General features: G+C 45.6%; 1 protein-coding gene across 1 annotated transcript in view; it reads left to right on the top strand.

The window, feature by feature from the left end:
• The window catches only part of PDE4C (phosphodiesterase 4C), a 58,399-nt gene that overhangs the window by 21,468 nt on the left and 17,796 nt on the right, over positions 1 to 19,135 (top strand). The window contains exons 5-7 of the mRNA XM_061602208.1: positions 506 to 558; positions 3,957 to 4,105; positions 12,778 to 12,871. Of these exons, the coding sequence (XP_061458192.1) occupies positions 506 to 558; positions 3,957 to 4,105; positions 12,778 to 12,871 (296 nt within the window). The remainder of the gene's footprint in view (positions 1 to 505; positions 559 to 3,956; positions 4,106 to 12,777; positions 12,872 to 19,135) is intronic.

The raw sequence follows: 19,135 nt of genomic DNA on the forward strand, positions 1-19,135 counted from the left end.
AGGGGAGATAGGATAGCACTCTTCAAATCCTAGAAAGGTTGTCACACCAAGGGGGGCTGGGATCTCTTCTGAATCGTCTCAGAGTGCAGGAGACGGAAGAATGGGCTCAGATTTTGGCTGAACATCAGGAAAAACTTATGTTAGAGCCGTACAACAATGGAGCCAATGGCCTAGGGCGGTTGTGGCCTCTCCAGCCCTGGAGGCCTTCAAGAGGCCGCTGGACAGGCACCTGTCGGGGATGCTTTAAATTGGATTCCTGCACTCACTGGATGGCCTTATCGGCCCCTTCCAACTCTCCTGTTCTGTGATTCTATGATCTACATGTTATGATTCAGTTATAATTATATGATAAAAAAGCCATTCATTCAAGCAGCCACCTGGGTCTTTCATAACAGGGCTGAGCTGCTTGTTGGGGGAAGAGTGTGTACCCCCCCCCCTCTGCCAGCACCCACCACCAATGGCCTTGGGGGCTCAGAGGTGGTCACCGTCATTCTATATTTTCTAGGAGAGCATCTGGAGCAGGCAACCTGTCGTCCACGTCCAAAAGCAGCCTGTCAGGTAAGTGGCTGTGGATCCCTCCAAACTGCCTGTATTTTGCAGGAGGGTTTCAAGGCTATACTGGGGAGATTTGAGTTTGCACACTTAAAAGTGGATTAAAACACTCTGGTGCCCTAGCACAACAAATCCACTTAAAACAACGACGACACAGCCTTTTTGCAGTTAGAAAAGTGACTGGGAAACTAATGCACTGAAAAATGTGGAATGAACAAATGAGTGAAAACACCCTTTGCCTCACATCTTTACCAATGCTAGAAACTCACTTCTCTTTAAGAGTGAGACCTCAGAGTCTGGGGGTTATGGTTCATTGGGGAGGGAGGGAATTGCCCCCTGGCTCACTGCTCTAAGCCCTAACAGCAGGAGGAATGCTGGGAAGGGGCAAGGAAAGGTCCTTCCACACTCAGCCCACTCCCCTCTTCTTGAAAGCACAGAGGATGTGGAGGTAGGGTCTGAGGAAGCTGCCTTCTACCGAATCAGACCATTGCTCCATCTAGCTCAGCATTGTCTTCTAGACTGACTGGCAGCCGCTGTCCAGGCTTTCAGACGTGGGGGATGATTCTCAGCCCAACGAGGAGATGCTAGCGGGGACTGAACTGGGGAGCTGCTGCACGCAAAGCAGCAGGCCTGTGCCACAGAGCTGGCCCTATTGAAAGAGGCTGTCTGTGGGGTGTGTTTTTTTAATGACTCCTGTGGCTGGCAATCATAAGGACAGCTTTCCTGCGAAACTGGCTCTGTTTGTGTGTGTGGCCATTATCAGGGGATCCCTGCTCCCCTGCCCCCCACCATCCCGTGGAGCCCCCACCATCTGCAGTCTGCTTACGATGCAGCAGAAGGTCTGCTTCTTCCCACCCCCTCCCCACTCTCCTTTCTTCATGCCACCTCTGCGGAGGGTGGAACGTCACCCACTGACGTCAGTTTTTTCATTATTCAAAAACTCTCTGGCTTTTTCTGCTGGAGTCGGCATCTGGGCCTCTCTTTCTCCCTGCACCCAAATTGCCAGCTGCTGTTTTCCCCCCTAACCCTTTGCCCAACCTCCCACATTACGGAAACTCAATGCAACGGTGTGCGAAATGCATGGACACAGCCCCTGGCTCTGTGCTGGACAGGGCAAAGGAAGACTCCTTCGCACAGAGCGCACAGTCAAAACTAAGGGATTTGCTCCCACAAGAGGAAGTTATGGCCCCAATTTGGATGGCTTTAAAGGGGGATTAGACAGATCCACGGAGAAGGATAAAGGCTTTCAGTGGTTACCAGCCACAAATGGCTATGTTCTCCCTCGAAAGCTTCAGGCTTTATGCCTCTGACTATCAGTTGCTGGGAATCCCAAGCAGGGAGGGCTGCTGCTGTTTATTTATTTCATTTATTTAAAGTATTTCTATCCCACCCTTCTACCCTATAATAGGGCACTCAGGGTGGCTTACAAAAATAAAACCAGACATGTGCATAATAAAATTGTAAGCAGTAAAATCACAAAAACATTAAAATAAATTAAAATACATAAAACACAATTAAAATGTGCTGTTGTGCTCAGGTCCTGCTTGTGGGCTTCCCAAAAGGGGCATCTGGTTAGCCACTGTGAGGACTAGATAGCCCCCTAAGGCCTGAACCAGCAGAGCTCTTCTGACATCCAGCTTTAAAGAGGATCAGATGAATGCATGAAGAACCAAGGCTATTAATGGCTACTAGCCGGGATGGCTGTGCTCTGCCTCCGTTCAACAAGACTTGGACTGGGCAGCCCTTTAAAGAGGGGACGGGGTCAAATAGTCGCCTGTGAAGTAGGACAAAGGGCCGTCTTCCTCTGTTTGCCACGGATTGCGGAAGGGCCGGAGCTCTGTGGCTGAGAACACCTGCAGAAGGTTGCTGCTGCAGTCCTCAGCAGCATTGCCAGGTAGGGCTGGGGAACGTTCCCTGCCTGGAATGTTGCTGCCATTCAGTGCAGACAGCACAGATGCAGGTGGATCAGGTCAGGGGTCTGAGTTGGTATAAGGCTCTGCTTCTATGTTCCTTTCTTCATGAGGGCTGGAATCCTGCTTTCTTTCTTTAAGAAAGGACCACAACGTGGTGGTCGAGGGCCTGCTTTGCATGCAAAAGGTCTCTGGTTCAATTCACGGCGACTCCAGGGTGGGCTAGGAATGTCCCTCACCCTGGAGAGCAGCTGCCAGTCAGTGTAGGCAGTGCTGAGCTAAACGGAACAACGGTCTGACGCAGTGTAAGGCAGCGTCCCATGTATTGTGAAGTGTTTCCATCCTGTTGTTATCCAAGTCACAGCCATCTTGGGTCTGAACTGGGTTGGGAGGGCAGCAGTGCCTGGGACCAGGCACTTGCAAGGCCGTAGCTCAGTGGTCGGGCGCCGCTGCGGTGCAGGCAGAAAGTGCCCTTTTCAGTCCTGAGTGGCATCTCTAGGTGGGGCTGTGACAGACCCGAGTGCAAAACCCCAAAGAGCCGCAGTCAGTCAAGGGTGGGCAAAACCGAGCTGAGCGGATGGCCTGACTTGGAACAAAAGAGCTTCCAGTGTCAATGAGCCAGAACCATGAGAGCCGGAGACTTAGGGTAGAGACTAGGGATGGGTGAGAGTTTCGATTCAGTTCGCATTTCAAGCAGAATGCATCAAATTTGCACTTTCTGAAACAATACGACAACTGACACAGCCGTCCTTCGAAATTCGCATTTATCAGAATGTTGGGGTGCAGTTCGCCAACTAGACAATGTTTGCAAAAATGCATCTATTAGGGGAAAGTGCTTAAAAATCATACATGCGTGAAAATAACATGCAAAAAGGCATTAAGTGATGAGAAATGGCTTGCAAAAATGTGTACCTTGGTCAAAACTGCAAACAAAAATGTGTTTATTTGGAGAAATTTGCACTAAGATGGTGGAGAATACTCAAGAGGATTTAAAAATAAATAAATCGCCGGTTGCTGGAGAAATGTAGAGAACTGGATTTAACATTAGAAAAGTGAGAAAGAGAGACAACCGAAATTGGCAGATCTCTCCATCCGTAGCAGAGACATACACCCTCTTCGAGGGCACATGGTGGCACTAGTCAAACCCCACCTCTTTTGACTGTCAGCCCTGGTGGGATCAGTTCAAGTGCTTTTTTTTAAATTCCCTTCAAAGAGATTTTGCAACTGATCGGCAGATCAACCCATTCCCCCTCCAGGTGTGGCCAATGGAAACGCTTTGCTGTAGGTGACCAGGGTGCTCACAGCTTAAGTTTTTTTCAAATGGAAGGACCAGCGCTTGGCATGTAGAAGGCGGCCCTGGGTTCAATCCTGACATCTCCAGGTAGGGTTGAGTGAGACCCCCCCCAGGCTGAAACCCTCAAGAGCTGCTGCCAGTCAGTGTAGACAGTATTGAGCTAAACACAGCAGAAGGCAGACTCTGATGTTCTGTTTCAGATTGCCCACCTCAGCAGCGTCCTTTGCTGTCTTCCGAGGATGCCTACCAAAAGTTGGCCGTCGAGACCCTGGAGGAACTGGACTGGTGCTTGGACCAGCTGGAGACTCTGCAGACCCGCCATTCGGTTAGCGAGATGGCGTCCAACAAGGTACGGACCTTGGATCCTCCGACGTCCAAGAGACAAGTCTTGGGTTGTGCTGACTGGCTGCTTCAAACCCCAGTCAGTTTTCAGTACTGAGCTAGATGGACCTCTGGTCTAGCTCTGTATAAGGCAGCAACTCCCATTTAAAATTAGCTCTTTATTTAGAACCATGAGGACTAGTGCTTTACTTTTTAGGGGAAAGGCCATTGCTTAGTAGAAGAACACCTGATTTGCATGCAGAAGGCCCTAGGTCCATCTCCAGGTATTGCTGGGAAAAGACCCCCTGCCTGAAAGAGCCGCTGCCACTTAGTGTAAACAATATACAGCTCAATGGACCTATGGGCTAAGGCAGCTTCCCGTGTTCTGTTAAATGGAAATGGCCTCCCTTCAAGTCGATCCCAGCTTACGGTGACCCTATGAATAGGGTGTTCATGGTAAGTGGTATTCAGAGGGGTTTACCATCACTAGCTACAGTTTTCCTTAATGATTTAATATATTATTACGGTTTTCCTTAATGACTATTATTATAGTTTTCCTTAAGCACTTAATAATAATTAATGTCAGGTATTATTATTTATCACATGTGTACACCACCTTCGCTTCCATGATAGATATAATATGTAACTATGTTACATTTTAAGATCCTCTGTGGCGCAGAGTGGTAAGCGGCCGAAGCTCTGCTCACGGCCGGAGTTCAATTCCAATGGAAGGAGGAAGTCGAATCTCCGGTAAAAGGGGTCGAGGTCCACTCAGCCTTCCATCCATCCGTGGTCGGTAAAATGAGTACCCGGCCTATGCTGGGGGGTGAATGAATGAATGAATGAATGAATTTATTGATACAGTCAATAGACCAATCCAGACAACATACATAGTTATTTAATGTACGTCGCCTAGAGTGGCTATCTGCCAGATAGGCGACACACAAATTAATTATTATTATTATTATTATTATTATTATTATACAAACAAATACCAAAAATCCAGTGTTAGGTCCAACCCCAGCACAATTAAAACAATTAAAATGACTATACATATTATTTTACAATTGGGAAATTCTTCCTACTTTTCCTAAGTTGGATGGCTGCCGCACTAAATTTAGCGACTGCAAAAGTCACCTTGGGGGAATAATCACCTAGTAAATAGTCTGAATAAAATGCATAAGATCTACCTGGAAGGGATGATAAAATAGGTAAAATTAATTGCTTTCTCAAGTCATAATAGTATAAACAGCGTAGCAGGACATGTTTGTTGGATTCAATTTGTCCTTCATTACAAGGGCATAGTCTCTCTGAGTAAGGAATTTTATTATATCTGCCTTCAAGGACAGCAGGGGGCAAAATATTTAATCTCATAAGCATAAAGGCTCTACGAAATTTAGGAAGCTCCAAAGTCGAGAGGTAAGACATTAAAGTAAAGAATTTGGGGTTGTGGCGTTGATTTCTAACGAGTAGGTGGTGCTGAAAGTCAATATCTTTGAGTCGTTGTTTGGCTAACTCTCGAGCAGATTGATAACCCAGTTGGAGAATATAAGATGGAGATAAACCTAAACCCAACAGCTTATCTTGAATCATTTTTTTCCAGGGGGAGTAATAGTTGTCAGCAAGAACATGGGGAGCCAAGCCTAAAGGGTTAAAAATCAATTTCAGCCAAAATAGTATTCTCAATTTCCATATACATGACTCGATAGATTGGAAACCACATTCTAGTCTCAGAATGTGGTTAAGGGACACAGGTGGGGACTCCTAGAATGGATCTTAAAAAGGAGTTTTGAAAAGCTTCAAACTTTGTAAAGTTCGTATATGTACTAGTTTGAGCACCATAGAGAATTTGCGGTACAATTTTAGCCACGAATACTTTTATGGCCGGGGAAATAGATTGACCTCCTTTAGTATAAAAAAAAGATAATAAAGTCTTTGTTGTACGCTTGGCATTTAACAGAGTAGAAGTAATATGTTGCTGCTGTGAACCTGAGGCTTGAAATATAATTCCAAGGTACCTAATGGTTTTAACCTGTTCAATGGGTAGTTTGTCAATCCTCCACACATGATTTATCTTTTTTTTGGTGAAAACTAGTACTTTGGTTTTCTGGTGGTTTATTATTAATTCTTCCTCTAGACAGAATGACGTGAGAGCAGCCAGCATTCTTTTAAGACCTATAGGGGTAAGCGATAGCAAAACTATATCATCGGCGTACAATAAACAAAATCTCGGAATGCGGAATAACATTGGAGGGTGCGATGAGATAGGTGTAAGAGTGTCCACTATGGCATTGATGTAGATGTTAAATAGCAGGGGTGCAAGAATGCACCCCTGTTTAACTCCCTTTGAGGTGGAGATTTGTTTCGTTAAATGGCCTTTATTATTACATCGTATTTGTAACGAAGTATTTTGATATAGACCTTGGATCAGAGCTAATAGACGTCTATCAATGCCCAATTTTTGCAATTTCAGCCAAAGTCTAGGTCTAGAAATTGTATCAAAAGCCGCTTTTAAATCCACAAAAGCAGCAAATAAAGGATGGCCCTTATTAATACTATACTTAGAAATCAAGTGCTGCAAAACCAGAGCATGGTCGTAGGGAGAGCGTACGGCTCGAAAGCCTGCTTGCTCTGGAGCTAGGAGATCCCTTTGGTTGACCCAATCTAATAATTTCCTATATAGAAAGGTGGCATAAAGCTTACTTATAATATTAAGCAAACTTATTGGCCTATAGTTTGCTGGATCTAGATGGGAGCCTTTTTTAAAGATGGGAATTATTATTGCTGCACCCCAACCTACAGGAATGACCATTGAGGAGTTGATCTTAGTAAACAAAGCAGCCAAAAGAGGGGCCCACCATTGAGCATTTAGTTTATAAATCTCTGGGGGTATATTGTCAGGCCCAGGAGCCTTATTAAGTTTTAGAGAGAGTATAAGATCCAGGGTTTCGGCTGCAGTGACAGGTGGCCAGGGGGGGATGTCGGTGAAATGAGTACCCGGTATATGCTGGGGGGTAAAGAAAGGCCGGGGAAGGAACTGGCAATCCCACCCCATATATACGGTCTGCCTAGTAAATGTCGCAAGACGTCACCCTAAGAGTTGGAAACGACTCACACTACAAGTGTGGGGGCACCTTTACCTTTATGTTACAGTTTACTAATTACCATGTTGAAAAAATGGACTGCCTTCAAGTTGATCCTGACTTATGGCAACCCTATGACTAGAGTTTTTATGGTAAGCGGTATTCAGAGGGGGGTTACCATTGCCTCCCTCTGAGGTTAGTCCTCCCCAGCTGGCTAGGGCCTGCTCAGCTTGCCACAGCTGCACAAGCCAGCCCCTTCCTTGTCCGCAACTGCCAACTGGGGGGCAACTGGGCTCCTTGGGACTCTGCAGCTTGCCCGCAGCTGCACAGGTGGCAGGGCACGTAACCCCTGAGCCACTCCCTGTGGGAGTGATCTTTAGCTGGCCCTTGGCACCCAGGAGACACGAGTGGGGATTTGAACTCACAGACTCTGGACTCCCAGCCAGGCTCTCCTCCCCACTGGGCTATACCAGCTACTACATTCTATTAAGTACAGTCTAAAATGTCCTAACTGCACCAGTAGACAGAACAGGGTTGTATGTATGCATATATTTATTTATTTTATATCCCACCTTTCCTTCCAAAAGAGTCCAGGGTGGCACACAACAAGTGATACAACATCATAAAAGCACCTTCAAAACAATTCCAACACAGACACAGGCTGGGAAAGGTCTCTACTTAAAAGGCTTGTTGGAAGAGGAATGAGACGGCGCCTGCCTAATATTTATGGGGAGGGAATTCCAGTGAGTCAGTGCCACAGCACTAAAGGTCCGCTTCTGTTTGTTGTGCAGAACGGGCTTCCTGATGAGATCGTATCTGCAGGAGGCCCTCACCTGCAGAGCTGAAGCGATTGATTTGTGTATTTAAAGGCTGAGGTGATCTTTCAGGGAGGCCCGTAAGTAAATGAGGGCATTATGTTTGTACAGCTAAAGGCTGAGAGGCAGATCGCTGCTTATAGTGCGAACGCATCCAAGCCAGAATGGTTTGGTGCAGCCTTTCCCAGCCTTTGGGTATCCAGGTGTAGCTAGACTACAACTCCCATCAGCCCCAGGCAGCATGGCCAATGGTCAGGAATGATAGGAACTGTAGTCCAGCAACATCTGGGGACCCAAAGGTTGGGAAAGGCTGGTCTAGTGGTTAGAGTGTTAGACGAGCACCTGGGAGACCACTCAGCTATGAAGTCCACTGGATGACCTTGAGGCCTCTCAGCCTAACCTACTTCACAGGGTTGTTGTGAGGATAAAATGGGGAGGGGGGAGAGCCATGTACACCGCCTTGAGCTCCTTGGAGGAAGGGCAGGATATAAATGTAATAACAGAATGGATGGAAGCCAGAGGGGGTAGGAGAGGCATTAACCCCTTTTCCTGTTTAATGGAAATGGTGCATTTAAAAAGGTTTTGTCTAATCCAAGGTCCTGTATCTCTCTTCCACATTTGTTCCCTAACAACAATAGAGGTAGACTTCCCTTGGGCAAGAAGGCTCTAGCTATCCTGGTTAATAGCTGTGGATAGTCTCACAACAAGAGCCCTGTTTGGTCAGGCTAAAGATCCATCCTGCCATCCTAATCCTGACCCTACCTGCAGAACAGTCAAGAGCCAGTGTAATTTAGTGGTTAGAGTGTTGGACTAGGACCTGGGAGACCAGAGTTCAAATCTTCACTCAGCCAAGAACCTCAGCACGGTGACCTTGCAGTGGTCAGTTATTGTGAGGATCAAACAGGGAAAGAGGTAAAGTCTTATGCCGCCCTGGGCTCCTTCTGGAATTCCTTCCTTTATTATTTAAATAATAAATACTTTGAGCTCATTGGAAGAAAAAAGTGGGGTATGAATGCAATAATAAATAAACAAAATAATCAACTACCAGTGGCCAGAAGCATCTGCCACAAATACCCACACACATTTCAGTAGGAAAATGTTTGATTTTGCAGGTGTGTTTGTTTGTTTTGCAATTTTGGCTGAAGAGACAGGAAAGAAAAACAAATAAACCACTGGGTTGAATGGAATGTTTGTCCTTTTAATTTCCAATGGGTCTACTCTGAGTAGGACTACCATTGTAATGCCTCTCTTTCCAGTCACCTTTCTCTGTCTGTTTGCAGTCCTTAAATCCTCCCCAAATGCCAGCATCCTTTGCGGATGGCTGGCCAAATGACGATGGAGTTACCACCACATTTCCACCTTGCCAAACCCTATTTGAAAGCTTTGACTGCTCCCAGAGCTCAGCAGAGGTGTGTGCGTGCATGTGTGCATTAAAAAAAATGCTCCCAATGCTTTGAGCTGCATCTGGGTACCTCTAAACAGTTAAGCCAAACAGCAGCATCCCTGAGGCGATGCCAGCCAATAGGAATACTGAGCTGGCCCCTGCCCCTCAGCTTGTGGCTTCTGATTGGGTGGATGCGGAGACGAGAGATACCTGAAGCAAGCTGGAGCATCCTTGGTACATCTGTCTGAGTAAACCTCCCACTGGCTGTGATGCAAGGGAGACCATAGCCCCTTCCTCACCTTCTGTCCCAGCTCTGAGCTTTGCAGAGAAGCGTTCGGCTTTTGAAGAGGGTTATTTTTTAAGCATCTGGTTGTGGGTCCAGGCCTCTCTGGAGGAGGTTTCGTGGCCAAGAGGGTGGGAGGGTGGTTGAGCAGCGTCTGATGGCAATCAGGCTTGGCCAATTTGGTGTTGCGATGCCTGACGCCAGCCCCTGGCTGTTTGCGTTCCAGGGTCACATCCTCAAGGTAAGCGGTGGTGTGCAAGGGTCGCCTCCAGCTCTTGGCAAGCAAGCAGCCCTTTCCATCAAGGGGCAGAAGGGCTGCTGCGAAGATCTGTCCCCATACCAATTTTTGTTTATTGGTGGGGGTGCTTTCCTAGCAATGGGGATGCATGCTTCATCTATGGGACTACGTTGTTAAGAAGGGGTGATTTTGATTCATCTTGGGAAGGGCCATAGCCCAGTGGTAGTAGAGTGCCTACTTTTCAAGCACAAGGTCCCGGGGTCAATCCCTGGCAGCTTGTCCAGGTAGGGCTAAGAGAGACCCCCTATTTGGAACGCTGGAGAGCCGCTGCCAGTGCATGTCAACAGTATTGAGTAAGATGGACTGATGGTCTCAGTCAGCATAAGGCAGCTTCCTAGTTCCCAAAGTGGGGCATTTTGTTTTGTCTTTTAGCCCCAACAAAAGCTCTCTGAGGAGCTCCCTCAGAGACGCTGGAGACTTGGGAAGACCACCCTCTCCGTTTCACTGACAGCAGACAGGGATTTCCCCAACAGCAAAAAGTCACGTGGTACCTTAACAACGAGCAGGTTTATTCTGGCAGGAGCATTTAGTAGTCCAAGAAAGCTTGTGCCGTAATAAATCTGGCAGTCTTTCAGGTTCCACAAGACGGTCATTTTTCCTGCAAGACACTAACAAAGCTCTCTCTCTCTCTGGGAATTGTTGCAATGGGGTTTCAAAGTGGACCTCCTTTCCCTTTCCCCCCAAGCAACATGCTTCTGGATTCAGAGCCACTCTGGCTCTCTTCAAATAAGCTTTTTGGGGACAGCTAAAGAAGCAAACATTTGTTTCAAATGTCACAAATGTCACATCACTTTCCTTCCTTAGACTGGCTGCTTAAATTTTTTTTTTAATGTTTCTCGATGAGGAAATGGTGTGTGTTAACCCCACAATAAAACTGCAGTGTGTGACTCCATGCTGTCTCCCAGACATAAATCACCCCCACCTAGTAAATCTGTATTTACCATTCACCCTGATGAGTTCTGCGCGACTTGAAATCATGTGTATATGTGTGTGTGTGTGTGTGTGTGAGAGAGAGAGAGAGGGGTGTCTTGTGGGCAGGAACTGTACTCCACTAGTAAGAAAGTAGATTTGGTTCAATATATGCAAAATCCAACATATTTGGAGCTAAGGGCTGCTCTAGACATCCTCTTTATTTTGCATTCAAGATTATTTGTGCTTGTGATGGTATCGGGGCGATTATACGCCATGCTACTTTCAATACTGTTTGCACCCGCAAAGGTTTCGGGGTGGACGTCCTCCTTCGTTTCCAATCAGTGCATGCCCCATCATTTCCTGCTGAAATCCTGCAACTTTTCATACCACAAATATTATAGGGTTTATTGTTTTGGTCCCATTTTTGTTGCTCTGTAGTGCAGGAGTGCATCTCCGGATGGCAATAATGCAATAACATAGGGGAAGCATTGCAGAACAGTTAATAAAGCAGAATTATGTGTGGGTGCAATAATTGGGTGTGATGCACTGTTATTGTATCAATATGTTGCAGAATATACTTGCACACAAACATATACTTGCACACAATATACTTGCACACAAAAAGAATCCTGCCAGACTGGAAGGGCCTTTAGTCATGTTTGGGAAAACTCGTAAGATATTGAAGACCTCCTTACATACATAAATCGTTGCATTTGTGACATATCCTTTTCTAAGATTATACAACTTTCTGAGATTATAGAATAATCTGGCTAGGTTTTAATTCTGCTTTCTGCTTCTCTGTCACTGCCATCATTTGACTGCCCTTTCTCACTGTCAGAGATATTGCTGGAATTACTGAGTCCAGTGTGTCTACACGTTTATCTCCTGCAGCTACCAAACTGCTTGATGCTGTAGATGGGATGCTGTCATCAGGATTCACTGTCTCTTCTTCCGCAGTTACAGAATTCTCCCTCTCCATTACTTGTCTTGGCTTTTTGAAGTAGGAACTAATAAAGGCTGGCTTGCAATTAACACTCACTGGCACTCTTAGTGGCTAACAAACTCCCCTTTTATGCTGACTGGCTCATAGGATGCTGGAGACATAAGGACCCTGCTGGGACTTTGCTCCCAAAAAAGTGAGAGGTCTAAGACCCCAGACAGCTGCACCACTACAGATAGGATCAAAGGTTCTCCACCCTTTCATCCTTTATGTGCTGTTCTGTTTTCCAGAGCCATTTTACAGCAAAATTGTGTTATGAATTAAAAAAAACTTTCAAAATCTGCTTTTTAAAAAAAGCTCTGGTTTTTAAGTCTTGTTGATCCTTGTCAAGGATTCACGTTACTTGGGTCAACATTTTTCATATCCCTTGGATTTAAACCTAAGAAATCCATAATTAGAAATGCTTTAAAAACAACTAAAGTAGGAAGATAATATTGTAGGTCAATCTAAAATATTGTAGGTCACCAAGAGAATATGAAATCTGCCCCCCCCCCGCAATCTCCAAATTTGCTTGGATTCTCAGTTGCAAACTTTAAGCTGCTTTTGTGTATATCAGGGATGAGCAACCTGTATCCCTCCAGATATTATTGGATTCTAAGTATGATGGGAGTTGGTCTCAAATGAAATCTGGAAGGCCACAGGTTCCCCATCCCTTCTCTATCACAGCCTGTGGAAATGAAAGGGGAAATTCATTCCAAGTGCCCAGAGGCATTTCCCTGCTGCCCAGGCCACTTTTCATGGGATCATGAGGACTAGAAACACAATTTTTTTCTCACCAAAAAATTTTGTCTCCTGAAAACAGCTCTCTTACCTATTGTTAACTTTTGGTGGGATACAAAATATCCTGATTGTCACGCAGTGGTGTCTGCCTGTCCGTTGCTCATTTGAGTTGTTAAACTATTTCCTGTTTTCTTTTTCTCTCCAGTTCAAAAGGATGCTGAATCGGGAACTGACACACCTTTCAGAAACAAGCCGTTCTGGCAACCAAGTATCCGAGTACATCTGCAACACTTTCTTGGGTGAGTCCTTGGCTTTGTGGTCACCAAGGGCAGAGCTTGGGGAAATGGTTGAGACTGGCAGGGTGGGGCGGGCTAATTAATTTGTGTGAGGGGAATGCAAGTGTTTAGTAGGGATGGGATTTGGTAGCTGGCTTCTATCTGCTTCTGACAGTCTCGCTTTCAGTACTGATCTGCCATTTTTTGTTCCGGATTGTTTGCGCAATTCCCGATTTGCTGGTTTTTCCAGTGAAAAAAAATAACATAATTGCTAATGAAAATGCTTAAGTGAGTTAAGAATGCATCAGCTTAGAGAAAAGCTGATTATGAAGACAGTAATGTAAAATTTGGAGCAGGTTTTTTTTTTTAAGTGCTGATGACAGCCATGCTGCTGCGAGAGATCAGTGCCCATCCGAAAACAATGTGGATTGTCGGATTATATCAAAATCCGGTAATAAATCCTATTTAGCGAATGTTCTTGCCCATCCCTAATGTTTAGGGAACGGTGCCCTGTAGCAGAGCAGAGGAGGGTGGCTAATGGCTTTCTCCTTTCCTGCCCTGCCTGTGCATGTCAGCCTTGAGCAATGGGGCTTAAAGGATCTTAGAAATAATTTAAAAAAACAACTAGCTCTTCAAATGTCAAGCTCCTTACGAGCACCTGCTTTGCGTGTGGAAGGTCCCAGATTCTGTTTCCAGGGAGGGCTGGGGAAGATCTATTAGTCTAAAACCCTTGAAGAACCACTGCCGGTCAGTGTAGCCAGTACTAAGCTAGATGGCTCCGTGGTCTGACTGTGCAGAAGGCTGCTTTCTTATGTTCCTGTTTCATTGTTCTGCAGAGCAACTTGCCCCCGTGAAACTGACCTGTGCGTGGCCTGCCCTACATTCGGTTATGTGTGGTAGCCCCCGCCATTCTTTCCTTCCTCCACCCCCTTCAGCTGTCCCTCACTCTTCTCCTCAAAACCAGAGCTTGGAAGATTACTTTTAAAAAGTAATAAATTATAGTTACGATTACATGGCCCAAAAACTACAATTGCTCTGAAAGTAACTGATTACTTTTCCTCATAAGTAATCACTACAATTACATTTCAGTTACTTTTTTTAAAAAACGCCTACAAGGTGCTGGTCTTGGCTGCTGCACATACAAGTAGCCTAAAACAACATTAAAAATAAACACACACATACAGAGGTAGTAGAATAATTCTTTTTATCCATAAGATAGCAATGGTGGTCTCTCCGCTGGTGTGGGAGGCAGAGGCCACTACTCAGATCTTTGCACAGCAACATTTTCCCCTGAGATGCAAAAAAGTTTAAATACTGCAAATGCAGCACAGTAGCCAGAGAGGGTGGTGGAGGCCACTTTGTGTGCCAAGTGCAAACACAGTATTCTCTCTCTCTCTCTCTCTCACACACACACGTTGTCATCTTTTGCCTCCACAGTTCTTTATCTTCATTTTGCTGCTGCCTCTTTCTCTTCCTTTATCTATGATCTTGCCCTCCGGCTCCTTTTTCCCTCCACTCCATTCTTCACTACCACTATCCATTTTGTTAAACAACTGTTTTCTCCACTCCACCCCGTCTCGCTCTCCACCTCCTCCCTAGTCGTCTCCTACCCACCCACAGAGCATGAGGGAAGAGCAACACTGCACAGAAGCCCAGTTTGAGGCACATGATTTTCATCCACAAATCAGAGGAGCAGAAGACTTCCCCTGCTCCCCCCCCCCGAGTAATGCCCAAACATAATTCTGGAAACATTACAATTACTCCACAAAAGAAATAAATTACTCCTAGTTCTATTGCAATCAAAATGTAAAGGAATTACCCACTTGTTCCTCAAAAAAGTAACAAATTACAAGTAATTCATTACTTGTAACTAATTACTTCCAAGCTCTACTCAAAGAGAGCCAGTGGGGCATAGTGGTTAAGGTGTTGGACTGTGACCTGGGAGACCAGGGTCCAAATCCCACACAGCCATGAAGCTCACTGGGTGACCTTGGGCCAGTCACTGCCTCTCAGCCTCATGAAAACCCTATTCAGAGGGTCACCATAAGTCGAAATCGACTTGAAGGCAGTGCATTTACATTCCACAAAGCGGCTTTTGATACCATCGACCATGGTATCCTTCTGGAGAGGCTCGCGGAGTTGGGAGTTGGAGGCATTGCTTGGCAGTGGTTCCGCTCCTATTTGGTGGGCCGTCTCCAGAAGGTAGTGCTTAGGGAACATTGCTCGACACCGTGGGTTCTCCAATGTGGGGTCCCGCAGGGGTCGGTTTTGTCTCCCATGCTTTTTAACATCTATATGAAGCCGTTGGGTGCTGTCATCAGGAGTTTTGGAGTGCGTTGTCATCAGTACGCTGATGACACGTAGCTCTACTTCTCCTTTTCATCATCCTCAGGTGAGGCTGTCGATGTGCTGAACCGTTGCCTGTCCGCAACAATGGACTGGATGAGAACTAACAAACTGAGGCTCAATCCTGACAAGACTGAGATGCTGCTGGTGGATGGTTTCTCTGATCGGATGGTGGATACATACCCTGTCCTGGATGGTGTTACACTCCCCCTAAAGGAGCAGGTCCGTAGTTTGGGAGTCCTCTTAGACTCTTCCCTCTCACTTGAGGCTCATGTAGCCTCGGTGGCACGGAATGCGTTCTACCAACTTTGGTTGGTAGCCCAGCTACGTCCCTATTTGAGTAAGGAGGACCTCACATCAGTTGTACATGCTCTGGTAACCTTGCGTTTGGACTACTGCAACGCGCTTTATGTAGGGCTACCTTTGAAGACAATTCGGAAGCTACAGCTAGTGCAAAATGCGGCGGCCAGATTGCTAACAAGGACCAAGCGGTCCGAGCATATAACACCTGTTCTGGCTCGCCTGCACTGGCTCCCAATATGCTTCCGGGCCAGATTCAAAGTGTTGGTATTGACCTATAAAGCCTTATACGGCGCGGGACCACGATATCTGTCCGAACGCCTCTCCCGATATGAACCAGCCCGTACACTACGGTCTACTACGAAGGCCCTCCTCCGGGTTCCGACTCATAGGGAGGCCCGGAGGGTGGTGACAAGATCTAGGGCCTTCTCAGTGGTGGCCCCTGAACTGTGGAACAGTCTCCCCGAGGAGGTGCGCTTGGCGCCGACATTGTTATCCTTTCGGCACCAAGTTAAAACCTTCCTCTTTTCCGAGGCATTTTAATTTAAGTTAACTTAATTTTAAATGTGTTGTAATTGATTTTTGATTATGTTGTTTTTATATGCTCTATTGTATTATATTGTGTGATTTTATTGTACTCTTGTGTTCACCGCCCAGAGAGCTATTGCTAGTCGGGCGGTATAAAAGTGTAATAATAATAATAATAATAATAATACTCAAAACCAGACGTTGAAGCCTAAGGTCCTTGTAGTCAGGGACCCATCTTTCATTTATGCTGTGAACCCTGATGCTGCCGGATTAATAAAGAGGGACGGCACCTCTTTTGTATGAGACTCATGTTAAACACCCCCCCCCACAAAACCAATCTGACAGAAACAGTGAATAAATTTATAGCATGCCTTATACTGACTCAGGCCATTGGTCCAACTGCCAGTATTGTCTGCACTGACTGGCAGCAGTGGCTCTCCAGGGCTTCAGCCTTTCCTGGAGATGCTGCCAGGGATTGAAGCTGGGACCTTCTGCATGCAAGGCAGGGGTTTGTCCCTTCCCCACAGAGTATCTATATTGCTGCAGACACACGCAGGATGAACTTAGGCTGGACCAATTTCTTCTGACGTAAGTGTTTGTGAAAAATAAGTATGTTGTGAGGCCAAAATAACATGACATGTAAAATAAGTAAATAATTGTCTAAAAATCCATTTCCCTTGCAAAGATCAAGTGTATTCAATGCTGATCATTCAAACCGCAATAGAAGGTGATGACACAGTTACCTCAGCTTTGCAGTGCTAATTGTAGACCGATGGGTGAGAGAGAAAACTGTTCTTGATTACGCTCTAAATAAATATAATCAAACATTCTGTAATTTCATGCTAGAGGCTCTTGTCAAGGACTGACAAACCTTTCTTGTACACGTGAAGTGTTCCTAGCTTTGCTATGCTAACTAAATGTGTCCACGCACAGACATATAATATCTCTGCTCTTGATAAAGCTCTAAATGCCTGCAGTCAAACATGCTGATAATTTTAGTTCACTCGAGTCTCCTTTCAAGGAAGCAAATACTGAAGTCAGGCCCAAGGCTCCCTTTTACACATCAGATGTTAACCCATTCTGTCCTAGTTTTTTCCTGTAAACTGAACATCTGTGGTGGAAGAGAAAACCCTGGGGTCAATGAAGCCCTAAACAAATAGAATCAAAGTTACTGGCTAAATTATATTACAGCAATTTCATAGAATAGTAGAGTTGGAAGGGGCCTCTAAGGCCATCTAGTCCAACCCGCTGCGCAATGCAGGAATCCAAATCAAAGCATTCCCAACAGGTGCCTGTCCAGCTGCCTCTTGAATGCCTCCAGCGTTGGAGAGCCCACTACCTCTCTAGGTAATTGGTTCCATTGTCGTATGGCTCTAACAGTTAGGAAGTTTTTCCTGATGTCCAGTCGAAATCTGGCTTCCTGCAACTTGAGCCCATTATTCCGTGTCCTGCACTCTGGGATGATCGAGAAGAGATCCCGGCCCTCCTCTGTGTGGCAACCTTTCATGTACTTGAAGAGTGCTATCAATTTCACATTGATGTTCTTTTGCTGAAAAGTGGAACCGTTCAAGCCAAGCGACAGAGTTGTTTCTCCATTGTTTGAAATCTAAAACTTATAAAAAGTGGGGTGGGGAACTGCTAGAAGAAAATCTCTGACAGGCTCAACGATGCAAGATGCAGTTGATATGTAATCGACTGAAAAATTGCCAAGAACAAGCCACAATCTTGGGGATGAGCCAGCAGATCCCGGTATGTTCATTGGAAGACTCCCCCTTTTTTGACCAAGAATATGCCTTGAACACACCATGGCCAGAGTTTTTAAATATATAATACATAAATATTATAAGTATTGGAGCGAATTTGAAGAATGGAAAAAAGGAGATCCCATTTTAGGGTGAAGATGTCAGTTCATCCCATTGAATCAAGTCAAGGGGTTCATTATTTATAAAGGAAGTATCCTGTTGTAAATTAGGTACTAAATGCTGGGTAGGTAAATAGTTCAGGGTGGTATGTTTAGTGCATTTAATTCCTTCAAAGTCTGCACTACCAGACGGAGAGCCCTGAGCAGATTTTTTCTTAGTACTAACAGATCTCTTCTAACTGACACCCTTAGTATTAGTACTAATACCAGAGCCGTTTATAATGTCTCTTTGTCTCTTAGTGGGTAATAGAGGCTCAAGGGAAGAGTCTTTAAAAACTCTTACAGGAACAATTAGGAACAATAACCTGTTCCTAATTAAAAAGGTAGGAATATCTGATTTGGTGAAACTAAGAAGCACACTGTTATAAGCTGGAGAAACAGACAGCAGTTCTACTGCTCCCAGATCTATAAATCTGATTCCAAATAGTTGCTTTAAATGATGTGGATTTATTTATTTTATTATTTATTTTATTAAATTTATTAGTTGCCCATCTGGCTGGTTGTCCAGCCACTCTGGGTGACGTACAAAATAAAAACATACAAATACATTAAAACATTAAAAATCTCAACAACAATAATAAAACCTAACCCACCCCAAAAGCCTGCCTGAAGAGCCAGGTCTTCAAGGCCCGGCGGAAGCTCATCATAGAGGGGGCATGGCAGAGATCATTTGGGAGGGAATTCCACAGAGTGGGGGCCACTATTGAAAAAGCCCTCTCCCTAGCCCTCACCAGTCTAGCTGTTTTAACTGATGGGATCGAGAGAAGGCCTTTTGAGGCTGACCTTGTTGGGCGGCATCCCTGATGATGTTGGAGGCGCTCCTTCAGATAGACTGGGCCAAAACCGTATAGGGTTTTAAAGGTCAGAACCAACACCTTGAATTGGGCCTGGAAAACAACCAGTAACCAGTGCAACTCCTTTAGCACTGGAGTGATGTGATCTCACCAGCAGCTGCCTTTAATCAGGCAAGCTGCTGCATTCTGTACCAGTTGCAGCTTCCGGACCGTTTTCAAGGGTAACCCCACGTAGAGCACATTACAGTAGTCTAGTCGAGAGGAGACCAGGGCATGTACCACCTATGGGAGCAGATGATTGGGAAGGTAGGGACGCAGCCTCCGTATCAGATGGAGTTGATACAGTGCTGCCCGGCTCACAGCCGAGACCTGAGCCTCCATGGACAGCTGGGAGTCAAG

This window comes from Rhineura floridana, chromosome 18, assembly GCF_030035675.1.
Source record: "Rhineura floridana isolate rRhiFlo1 chromosome 18, rRhiFlo1.hap2, whole genome shotgun sequence".
In the NCBI taxonomy this organism is placed as follows: Eukaryota; Metazoa; Chordata; class Lepidosauria; order Squamata; family Rhineuridae; genus Rhineura; species Rhineura floridana.